The sequence below is a fragment of the Petaurus breviceps genome, unplaced genomic scaffold (assembly GCF_028583685.1).
Source record: "Petaurus breviceps papuanus isolate PSGF00001 unplaced genomic scaffold, PetGlider_PUasm1.0 37, whole genome shotgun sequence".
NCBI lineage: Eukaryota > Metazoa > Chordata > Mammalia > Diprotodontia > Petauridae > Petaurus > Petaurus breviceps.
The window spans coordinates 33610428-33622726 of NW_027186296.1; the positions used below are offsets into that span (position 1 = coordinate 33610428).

General features: G+C 42.2%; 2 protein-coding genes across 3 annotated transcripts in view; one reads left to right on the forward strand and one right to left on the reverse strand.

Moving 5' to 3' along the window:
• Positions 1–2052: 2052 nt before the first annotated feature.
• LOC138169074 (large ribosomal subunit protein P1) lies at positions 2053–4546 on the forward strand. The gene is made up of 4 exons (XM_069098210.1): positions 2053–2274; positions 3546–3620; positions 4007–4124; positions 4424–4546. The coding sequence occupies exons 1-4, from the start codon at positions 2203–2205 to the stop codon at positions 4501–4503; spliced, it is 345 nt and encodes a 114-aa protein (XP_068954311.1). The 5' UTR covers positions 2053–2202; the 3' UTR covers positions 4504–4546.
• Positions 4547–8650: 4104 nt separating this feature from the next.
• LOC138169073 (large ribosomal subunit protein P1-like) overlaps positions 8651–12299 on the reverse strand; it is a 121585-nt gene continuing 117936 nt past the window's right edge. Inside the window, exons 2-5 of one of the 2 annotated variants that reach the window (XM_069098208.1) lie at positions 12097–12288; positions 9910–9984; positions 9278–9398; positions 8651–8779 (exon numbers count right to left, since the gene is read on the reverse strand). In XM_069098208.1, the coding sequence (XP_068954309.1) occupies positions 8697–8779; positions 9278–9398; positions 9910–9984; positions 12097–12165 (348 nt within the window). In that variant the 5' untranslated portion in view covers positions 12166–12288 and the 3' untranslated portion in view covers positions 8651–8696. Of the gene's footprint in view, positions 8780–9277; positions 9399–9909; positions 9985–12096; positions 12294–12299 lie in introns of those variants that run through there. The other variant, XM_069098209.1, reaches the window with a different exon arrangement.

Here is a 12299-nt window from a genome sequence, read left to right on the forward strand (position 1 = left end):
TTTATTGTGCATAATTGTTTTTCTGCTGTGGTAGGTAAAGGATAAATTCTATACTTCTGCTATTCTGAATTTGAAAGATTTTTATGCCCTAAAACATGGTCAGTTTTTGTAAAGGCAAAACTTTAAAACTCATCATTGAGATATCTATCTAGCTACATATGTGTATATGTATGTATGTATGCATGTATACTCCTTTCTATTCTTTTTCAATAACTGCTATTCTATCCAACTTTTCCAAAATTGTATTCAGATCTTTAATTACTTTCTTATTTATCATTTTTGTCAGTTTGTCTAAATGGGAAAACAGTACATTGAAGTCTTTATCCATTATAGTTTTACTGTCCATTTCTTCCTGATTGGCTTTTCATTTAAGTATTTAGATTGTATGTCATTTGGTACACATATATTGATATTGGTTTGCCATCTTTTGTGACAAATACATGTAGTTTCCCTGTTTATGTCTTTAGAGAATGTTTATTTTTATTATTACCTTGTCTGCTTGTCTGAGTTCATGATTGTTACCTCTATTTATTTGAGGTCACCTGAATAATAACTTCTGATCCAGTCCCACGTTTTAACTGTGTGAATCATTATGTTTCAAGTATGTTTCTTGTAAACACCATATTGTTGGATTCTATTCTCTAATCCATTCTGCTATCCTCTTCCATTTTATAGTCAAATTCATCTCATTCACATTCAGGACTGGGACCAAATATTTCCCTGTGGGGATGGTCCACAGTCTGTGGTCTTGAAAGAAGAATCCATAGACTCCCACTTCTCCTGGGATTCCTGATCTCTAGGATACTTATATAGGGAATTGAATAAACCTATGGTATAACTGATAAAAAGGAACTCACTTGATAAGGAAACTCCTTCAATCAGAGCAGATCTGCACCTTCTCTGCAATTTATAATCTTATAGACTCATCTAGGGCACTGAGAATGTTCTCAGTGACTTACCCAGGGTCACATAGCTAGTAATTGTCAGAGGCAGAATTTGAATCCAGGTCTCCCTGGTTCAAATACATCAGGCTGCTTCTATTTAGATTCACCTACACAAAGAAACAACCATAAGACCAGAAAATGATTCCAACATAGAGTCCGGTAGGGCTCCCATAGGGCAGCAGTTAGAGATGATAAGTTGATTTCTCCTGGCGGCTATCTACCACCACTCATTACTGAAAATGCCTAAGGTACTCTTTCTTTTTGCATTTGCCCCTCTCTCCTTTACAATTCTCCTTCCGGTCCACTCATGGGATCCGAGATGCTCAGATCTATGTCCATCCCCTCGTTTTACAGAGAAAAAGCAGCTGAGACCCAGCAGATAGAGTTCACACATCAGGGGCAGCATTTGAACCCAGGTCCTCTGATGGCAGAGCCACGGCCCTGTGCTGCACTAGGGAGTGCCCACCTTTCATTGCACGCATGTGATCGGCCTTTTCCTCCTTCTCCCCTCCTTTTCTTTCTGTTTGGACTGACTCTTGATGCCCACGGGCATCACACCCCCAAACCTGGAGGCTTTGGATAGCTGACATTGGAAGCAATGGTGGGAAGAAACAGCGGGTCGGGGGAGGACCAGGAGAGAGAAGCGGGATTCGCGGCGCTGCCCCGCCCCGGGTGGGCTCTGTCCTGAGCACCGACCGGGCCTGCGGCGGTCGGGGCGGGGGAAACGCTCGGAGCCCAGCACCCATCTCCAGCGCGAGCTGGACGCCTGGTGCAGAGTGCCTAAGGGCCTGCTTTCCCCTGAAAAACTCATTATTGTCTGTTCTGTATCAGAAGACAGCAATGAGGAAACATAGATGGAGAGACAGACAGATATTTTTTTAAGGACTACGTTCACTTTGTAAGATTTTGTAAGGCAGAGGGAACCTTGCAGAGAAAGGAATGCTGAGGAACACCGCCTCCTAGCGGCTATCCATGAGCAGTGCAAGGCTAGGGTCTGCCGCTAAGACTGCGGCTCTCGCGCCCTTGCTGGTCTTGGACCCAGGGGAGGCATCCGCCCCGCCCTTTCCGCCCGGAGCTGGGCGCTGATTGGCCGCGCGTCCCTGTCGGCAGTGCCTCTGCGCAGGCGCCACGCCGCTTTGCCCCACCTCGTCGTTTGCCCATAAGGTGCTCGGTCCTTCCCAGGAAGCTAAGGCGGCGTTGGGGTGAGGCTGAGGCTGACTTCAGCCCGTGGCTAGCACCAGGACAGGCAGCCCCAGAAATGGCCTCCGTCTCGGAGCTCGCCTGCATCTACTCGGCCCTCATCCTGCACGACGATGAGGTCACGGTCACGGTGAGCCTCAGCGATCGGGTCTGGCCCTGGCTAGCCGCGAGGGCTGAGCCTCGGGGTACTGGGTACGCTGCCCTCTTCCGGCAAGGTCACCCTGGGAGCAGAGCGCGGCCCGTGAAATCCGAGGATCTGGGTTCAAATTCTGACCCCGCAGCCTTCTCCCTCTGCGGCCCCTTCCGTGACACGGCACAAGTCACCTGCCCGGGCCTCAGTTTCCTTCACTGTAGCGGAGAGGGTGGGGCCCAGGGACCTCCAAAGCAGCTCCCCCTCCCCCACGCCAGCGCCCGCCCGGCGCAGGCCTCAGGAGCTGTGCCCCCCTCCCTCCCCGTCTCCATCGCGTTTTCTCGGGTCCTGCCTGGGTCACAGGCCGCGCCTGGTTACAGTAACGGCAGTGCTGGCGTTTGTGTAGCCCCTCAGAGGTGTCAGGGCTTTGCCAGTGTGGTCTCATTCGATTCTGTGAGGGAGGTGCTGCTCTATCATCATCATCACCCTTATCCCCATTCTGCAGATGACGAAACTAAGGCAGGAAGAGATCGACTTGCCCGGGGTCACAGAGCTAGTGTGTCAGGCTGGATTTGAACTCGGGTCTATCCAAGGCACCACCTAGCAGCCCAAGCAGACAAGTTCCATAGACGTAGTAGGAAGCACATTCAGAAGAGTAAGCCATGAATAGGCCTCTGTCCTTCCTTCAACCCCCCTCGGTGCCAAAGACGTTTAGATAGACGGTGGAATGGGATGAGGAGTCAGGAAAACCCGAGTTCTAATCCCACTGTGATTCCAGGCTACTCATTTAACATGCCAGACTCAGTTTCCTTATCTTTAAAGGGGAAATATTAAATGCTACCTGTTTGCTTTAGTTTCCTCAACTGTAAAAATGGAGAAAAAAATGTAGATAGTAAAATAGCACCTACCTCACAAGGTTGTTGTGAGGATCAATAAGATATTTGTAAAGTACCTGGCATTTGTAGACACCATATAAATGCTATCATTATGATTAGTGAATATTAGAGGCAGGATTGAACCCAAGTCCTTTGATTACAGATAATCTTTTATTTTGGAGTCCCTAGCATCTAGCAGTGATTTCACTGGCTATGATTAATAAATGCTTGTTGGATTTAAGAGTGTTTTTGTCAACTTGAAGTGCTCTATCAACATACTATCATTTGACAGGGGCCCCAAAGAAACCATAGATCACAGAGGAATGGAATAGTGAATGTGTTATGGAAAGCTTATATGCCATGTTATCAGCAGTGACTTTTAATGCTCTGTTACAGGAGGATAAAATCAATGCCCTCATTAAAGCAGCAGGTGTAAATGTTGAACCTTTCTGGCCTGGTCTATTTGCAAAGGTAAGGCCACCTTAATCTAGTGGATTACATAAGGAACAAAAAAAATCATTCATTCTACAATACCAGTATTGTATATTTGATGTCAGGGTATGAAGCTGGTTTATACTAAAAAAAGCACAAGATTCTATATGGCTCTGAATGTCCTGCAGAAATAAAAGCAAACAAGTAGGCAACGTGATTAAAGTCATTCTCCTTTCTAAGGTAGCTCTCATATTTAATACATTATTTTCACCCATCTTCTCTTCACCCTTTTTCTAGAATACCTGAGCCTCTCGTTTAATTGTTCTGTCCTCTAAAATGAAGAGAGCTGACCTGAGTAGCCCATAAGATAAATAAATGAAGATTAGCTGAACAGGCAATATTTAATTGCTGGTTGTTGGTTGTAGGCCCTGGCCAACATTGACATCGGAAGTCTCATCTGCAATGTAGGAGTTGGTGGCGCTGCCCCGGCAGCTGGTGCTGCCCCTACTGGGGGTACTGCCCCTGCTGCTGGTGCTGCCCCTGGTAAGCATCTTTTCTTTGATCTCTGAACTATAGTCACTACAAATTAAAGTAATTGATAACTTGGTCATTCTTGACTGAATAGATTATATCTCATCCTAGATGACATGTTTTGATAGAGTGATAAGGCATGAGTAAGCAAAAAGATACTGTACTTTCGCTACATGCCAAAATGATACCCAGAGATTTAAAACTGTGCTTGCTTTCTTGCACTGGAAAGGAGCATTCAAGAAACATTTACTTCTAAGTTTAATTCAAGTCAAATACCCATATATCCGTCTCATTATCTTGTTCCTTTTCAGCTGAAGAGAAGAAAGAGGAAGTCAAGAAAGAGGAATCCGAGGAATCAGATGATGACATGGGTTTTGGTCTTTTTGACTAATTATCTCTTGTGATTTTAACACAAATAAACAGTTGAAAACTCTGCCATGGTTGGTCTCTGTGATAGCTCTTAAGGTACTAAGTCACTCCAGTCTCAAAGGACTTGAAAAGGTGGGAATCCTCACAAACCTATTCTTTGTCATATGACTTTAGCCTCTAGCCCTCAATACAAATATAGAAGCCTTACTTTGTTTTCCTTACTCTAATCCTAGAAGAATAATACTGTGTAGCAGAAAGATGACAGAATTTTCAGTGATTAAGATAAGCAGTATAGTTAAGTTTAGGAATCCAAATAATTTCAATTATTTAAATTATTAAATTTAAATTTTATTTAAATTCGAATTAAATCATCAATTTAAGAAAACCTTGCTGGAAAGAATTTCTTTTCTTCTAAGCCTAATTCTACCAATCAACTCCTGAGAGTGACTTTCTCAATGGAGTCCATCTTCAATGTCTGCCCTATGTTTTTTTATCCTGACCTGTGATTTCATTGAAAAAAACTTTGTTTTCCTGGGACATTAAGGTCAGGGTTAACATAAATCCACCCAAACCCCAACATACATACTTAACTGAGGTTAGCTAGTGTGTACCACTATTACAACAAAAGACTAAACTTGTCAACCTATTTAAAAATTTTCAGTGGTTTTCAGAACTAAAAAAAAAAAAAGTGGCATTTTAAATCTCCTACAACCTGGCTTCCTTCTCCCTTTCTAGATTTTCATATTGCTTTTTTGCACTCCAGTTAGTGACCTCCTATTTCCTGATGTCAACATTCCATGACACCTTTCAATGTCCACACAATGTAATGCATTCCTTCCTTCCTCCCAGCCCTAAGGATTTGCAAGTTTCCTTCAAAAATTACACCAGGTGCTACCTCCTTTGCACGGGAAGCCTTTCCTTATCCTTCTGGCTTTACTGCTTTCTTCCTGAAATTGCACCTGTGTTTAGGATATAGCATGTGAATTCTCCAAATGGTCAATTTTTTAGTTGGGGGTCAAAACAAAAAGATACTGGGTTGCTCTCCTCCCTTTTGGACAGAGGTGATATTTAAGCAAAACTTGAACTTGAGAGCTACTGCTTTCTCCATATTTTCCCCTGAAAACAAAACTTCTAAGTACAGGCAAGTTACTTGGTCCACTTTAAAATTGAGCTACAGTTCTATTGTTTCCTAATCCTAGAAGGTAATGTATTTTATGCCAGAGGACATCACCCTTTTTACATATATGACTTGTAGAAAAGAGCAAGGCATATATTACATACATGTGCAAAAAGCAGGAACTTGTCCTTCGATACCAATTGGCTCTTTGACCTACTGGACTCACAGTCCTCTACTGTATTCATTTTAAGCTGTTGTAGAGTTCCTTAAGTTCTAAAGATTGGTTTCCAAAAGTAAAACTGTATTTTCTACCTTTTCCCAAGGTTTTATAGATGCCTAGAGCTTCCTGCCTTATAGCTCATCAAAAGCAAGTGGGGGGGGGGGGCAGCCAGGTAGCACAGCGAGTAAGAGCACTGGCTCCAGTGTCAGGATGACCTGGAGATCAAATCCCAGGCTCAGACACTTAGCACCCACCCAGAAACACCTGGCTGTGTAACCTTGAGCAAGTTACTTCACCCCAATTGCTTAGGCATGGCCAGGTGGCTCAGCGAGTAAGAGCACCAGCTCCAGTGTTGGGATGACCTGGAGATCGAATCCAGGGCTCATTCAACACCACACCCAGAAATAACTGGCCGTGTAACCTTGAGCAAGTTACTTAACCCTGATTGCAGACTAAGGCTCAAAGTAGTGACCTCATACAGTTTAGTCTTAAGATGCTGTTAAGTAAAAATTCAGTCTCCTGACTTCATTTCTATTCAGCACCTATGCACCAATCTTTTATTAATATAACCAATGTGGGTGTTTTCCCATCCGGGAGTTCTCAATACCAATGAAATCACAATTCAAACTAAATCCAAGTATAAGGAACTGGAAGACAGGAAAATTAAAAATGACACTAGCCAAGGTACTTGATGAGCAAATAATGTTGGGGTAGGGGAGGTTTTCAACACATACAAAGTATATTACAAGCAAGGATCTGACCAGGCAAATAAGTCCTCTAAGAAAACCTGAAGATCACTAAAAAGCTTCAGGATTTGGTAACTTTGTTGGGGCCTTGAAATAACAATTTCAACTGGTGATAAAGAGTTAAACAGGAATAAGGAATGGGTGCACACAAACATGAGACAGGTGAGCATAGAAGTTCAATCAGACCTGCGCCAAACCTTCCACAAGACTGGAAACATGAGCAGTTAAATTACAATAATCCAATAGAAGTGATAAGGTTCTGAAAACGGATAGCGGAGCTAAATGGAGAAAACAATCATTTTCACAAATGTTTGAGGTGTTAGTGAGTTACTTGTGCAGAAATACCCAGCAGGAAGTCAAAGATTTAGAAGGTAAGACTCCAGTGAAATCTGTCCATTTAGGAGTTAACTCCTCAAAGAATAAATTCTTTGTATCAAATGAGAAGATAGAGGGACAGCCTGAGGTGAAGGCCATGTAAAATTTCTTTGAGAGGAAAACTCAGTTGAGAAGTAATTAGACATAGGAAAAAAAATACCAATGAAAAAGACAAAATCAAGGACACAAGAAATGATTACCTTGCTGAAAGCCAACTAATCCTCAGAAATTGCATAAAACAAGAAAACAGAAGGCAAAATTTCTGAATGTCTTAGTTGATACTAAATGGGTTTAGGGAACTACAAATCATGTAATCAATCCTTAGTCAAAGTCAAGGGGAAACAATGATTAAGTAGTTAAGCAACAACTTGCATTTACTAAGAGGAAGTAAAAAGACATAGCTAAGTGTGCAAAGGCAATATATAGCCATTTCCTGAATTCAATGATACAATTATATCCTGTGTTATAATCGGAGGCCTACATATTTGGATTTTCTAAAATGGACAATGTCCAGAATATCCCTGGAGAATAAATAGAACTAAAAACTTTTCTTAGTTGGTCAGATGGGGGTAGGAAGTTTCATGGGAGGTCCTTGAGACCTGCATAGTATATTATCAGTCATTCAGGTATAAAATAATCCCATATACACAGTAAAAGCAAAGAAAATTCCTCTGCTCCTAAGTAAGGCAAACTCCATTAGCCTAAGTAATAACTTCATTACCTAACACCGACCAAACCCTAGTATGAAACTGAGCAACAGCTTTTAGCGATAACTGGAAATGATCATCGTACACTGTCACTTTTAACTGCAGAAGCAGTTGAAATTCTGCTCTTCACTTATTTTACCACTGAAAGCCTTCCAAGCTTAGATAATTCATGACTGTATGATTCAGTTTTCTTTCCCTTTCTAGCTACAGAGTCTTTCCAGGATTAGGGAATGAGGAAAGGCTATACAAATAGCATCTAAGTTTAAGCAAGCCAGGCCTTAGAATAGTACACTAAGAAGCAAAGTCAAAACAGCCAGAAGCATCATATGTAAACACTGGAAAACAGCAAATATTTATATAGGGCCTTTTGAGTTTTCAAAACACTTCATATTAACTCAATTGATCCTCACAACAGCTTGTGAGGTTCAATTACCCTTACTGCAATGACTCCTTGAGAGAGAATCAGTCAGTAAATATAGTAAATATCTAAGGAAAGACACACAGGTTTTCCGGACTCCAAGTCCAACTGTCTATAACCACTTAGATGCCACAGGGAAAATCTCCAGCCCAGCCCCATTCTCCAATCACTGTTCAGAGAAGCAATCTTTGGCTGGGGTTGCATGCTATATTTTGCTTGCTACCTACCCCCAAGACAAGCAAGCCATCCTGGGTGAAAAAAGTAACTCTGAAGTGCAGGAAAAGGTATGTATCAGATGAGCCAAAATACTGTCATCCCCTCTCTGAACCAAGATCTTGGGGGAAGAAGTCCAGTTCACACTGAGCACAGAGGAAAAAACAGCTGCTAAAGGCCCAGAAAACCAAGTTCTTGGAAAAGTCATTGTCAATGGTTCAAAGTGAGAAGTAGATATTCTTTTATTAATGGAAATGAAACTTATAAAAAGTATTTAAATACTTTTTCATTCACCCAGTGCTGTCTACCTCTCCTGAATGAGTATTTGTGTACTCACTGCTGAGACCACCTAAAAATTAGCAAAATTACTACATTTTTAAGTTTGAGTTAAGCTTTTTATTTAATGTTACAAAAAATATTTAGTCAAACAGACCAAAGCCCATGTCATCATCGGACTCCTCGGATTCTTCTTTTTTTGCTTCCTCTTTCTTCTTCTCCTCAGCTAAAAAGGTAAAAGAATCAAAATCATACAGATGATTTAAGTAGGAAAAATAGCCATCAAATTAAAACAATTTCAACTTCCCAAACAAAGCCCAACTTTAAAGAGAAAGTTGGCTACAGGGATGTTTAATTACAAAAAAGTTAATTCTATTTTGCTTGTTACATATGCCCAATGGCTTTGCACATTTGCTGCTGTAATAGTGTATGCCACTATCTGAAGTAGTGACATCTCAGGTAAGACATTTCACAAAGGATAACAGTCAAATAACACCAGTATTTCCTCTGGGATAATGAATAAAGAACAGCCTGTTGAAGAAATTCCACGAACAAGTACAGAGAACCTGCAGTCTTGAGGCAGTAAATAGCCCTCTAGGTCCTCAAGTGCAGCCCTTTAAGTCAAAGGCCTGCACTGGAGGCCACACTTTTCCCACCCCTGAACAAGTCCGATCAACTGGCCACAACACTTAACCCAGTTTTTCAAACAAGAAAGAATACTTACCTGGGGCAGCTGTGCTAGCAGGAGCAGCCCCGCCAGCAGGGGCAGCACCACCAGCTGCTGGGGCAGGTCCACCAACTCCTACATTGCAGATGAGACTTGCAATGTTGACATTGGACAGGGCCTGAAACCAACATCCCATTATGAAATACTTAGCCAGTTAAGTTTTCACCCTAACCCAAAACACTTGTCATAATCAACACCCCGTGTTAGAGATGGTAAAGCAATCTGCAACTTGTTTGCTAATATTCAGTGTCATAATGAGCCACCAGAGGTAGCATTGCTTTTAAGCTAATATTCTTATCACTACTTGGTACTGGACGGTAGGTACTTTAGAGGTCATCTAGTCTGAGCCCCCTCATTTTAGACCTGAGAACCTAAGAGCTCGGGGATTAAATAACTTATTCAATCTAATACTCTTCCATTTGTATCACCTTAGGTACTCTAGAAAATCACCCTAGATCTCTATTACCCAAAGAAGGCAACAGAGAGAGGATCAGAGATCCAATGACACTCATGGTCACACAACTAGGAGAGATTAACAGTCTTTCAAAACCAAGTCCAGTACTCCTTCAGATACTTTGTGCAATTTTCTCCCAATGTCTATACAACCCACATACCCACAGTTGTCTTACCTTGGCAAATAATCCAGGCCAGAATGGTTCAACATTTACACCTGCTGCTTTAATGAGGGCATTGATTTTATCTTCCTGAAACAGAGATAAAAATATTGTTGAAATTCATATTCTTAAAATGACAATACACAAATTTCATAGACTGCACAGAATTCACTAAGTGTTAACTAGGTTAAAAAAAAACAGATGGTTGAATAGGACTAGTTTTGTTCATATACATGTTAAGATCTGACTTCAAAAGCTTAACTACTGACTTCTCAAATTTTCTTGTAAGGAAAAATAAATCTATAAAAGATCAGAAACAGTAACTTACTGATAAAATTAAAAATGTGAAGTGACCATTATAAATGATGGTGCTAAGATTTTTAAAGAATATAAGATCTTGTATCCGGAATGGATCTGATTCCATCAGAACAGGCACTCTTCCTTCTACCCATCCAGATCAAACTCCCCATCAAATAGTCAAAGTTTGGTAACACCCCATTGCTGTTAAGCTAAAACATACCTGTCTGCAACATTTAACAGGATTGCCCACTCTCTAATTTGGGTTTTTGTGACTCTATTCTCTTCCTGGTTCATTTCTCATCCAGTAGTGCATACTTTGGCACCCTGGACTTTTCCATCTACCCCCAGGAAGTTATTACCAAGACTCATCACCCTGCAAATTCAATCAACCTAGGCACTCCACCCATCACCACGAAGTCCCACTGAGAGAAGGTCGGAGCAATTTCCAAACCTCCAATTAAGGAGCTTAGTTCAGAAAATCTTTTTTTCCCCCTAAATAATTAAATCACCTCATACGCCCCCCCCAATTCCAAAGGCACTTTCTTCCAGCCCCAAGGGTTTAATTATCTCAATGCAGACGTCTCCTAGGCCAATTCAGGATTTTTCAAAAGTTCAGTTTTAAGCTTTAACAAATAATTTGAGTTTACCAAGATTACCAAAATAACACTCAAAAATTTAATGATTAAACTTATTTTAGTTTCGTGAATGGTAAAAGCAATCTTTATTTTATTAAGGTGTGGCATCCTACCATATATTGCACATGGAACAGCTTCCAGATAAAACTTTCTCAGAAGAGTAGATGAGTTAAATCCTCTTATTTGCCCACTTTAGTCACCCCAGTACTCTTTTGGGGAGGGGGGCGTCAAAACTGTAGGGTATGCATCGAATCAGTTCCCTGACTGACCTAAGGGGTAGGATAGAATCCTTTAAAGTTGCTAAGCAAAAGCTGATTAAAGTTTTCAGCAAGTCCGAAAATGGACTACAGAAAACAATGTAATAATTTGTAATTATTTTTTACAATATACTTTTCAAATATAATATACTTTTTTGGTAAGCTTGTAGCATTCAAACTTCTTTAGTTCTTAAAAGCTTAAAACTGCAGTAAAGACTTTTGGGATACGTCCTATATATCGAAGCTCCAGCCTTGTCTCTACCCTAAGACTTAGTCCCCAATTTGTTGATTTGAAACTGGATGTAGGAGTTACACCTCAAACTCAGCAAGTAAAAAAACAAAAAAAACCCTTTCCTTCCAAATCTTATCACCTTCCCAGTTTTTGTAGCCTCTTTACTGTCTCCAATACAGTTCCAATCCATTTTCCAAATCTTGCCCTTTCTACCTCCACAAATTGCTCCCCCGTTCTCTCCAATTAGCTATTATTGTCAGGACGATTTCAATAAAAATACAAAACAAAGTTAACTTGTACTTTGTATTCTACGTTTGGTGTCTCTTCTATTAAACAGGAGGGGAATGAACCCCTGTAGATTGGCCCTGCAGACCCTGGCCACGTAACCCCATAGGTAAACTATGCCGGCTACCAAACCAACTGAAGCCTAAAGAAGCATAGTTGCGAAATGCCGCCAGAATCCCCGGTTGGCAACCTAGCAGAGGCCGACGGCAGCCACGTGGTGGAGGCTCCCCCCACCCCCAGCGCCGAGGGCCGGAAGCCGAGGCTGGCCGCGTGCTCTAGCCCCAGCTGGACCTGTCCATCAAGCAGACTCCGGAGGGCTGTGTGGCAGGGAGCCGCCCCTTAAGGCCGAAGGACCGCCGAAAACGTGACCTGCCCTGGCCCTGCCGTGTCCTTCCTTCGGGGCTGTCTGGCCCGGCCACACGCGGCGCGGGGGTTTAAAAGGCCGGCTATCGCGCAAGGGAGCGCCGGCCAACAGCTCACCCCCACCACTCACCGTGACAGTAACCTCATCGTCGTGAAGGATGAGGGCAGAGTAGATGCAGGCGAGCTCGGAGACGGCCATTTCAGTAGACGGATGAGGAGAGGCTTGTTTGTAGTGGTGCTAGTCGCCCGCTGAAGTGAGGGTTCACCCCAACGTGGCCTTAGCTTCCGAAGAAGAACCGAGCACCTTACAGACAACTGAAGAGAAAGGGCCAA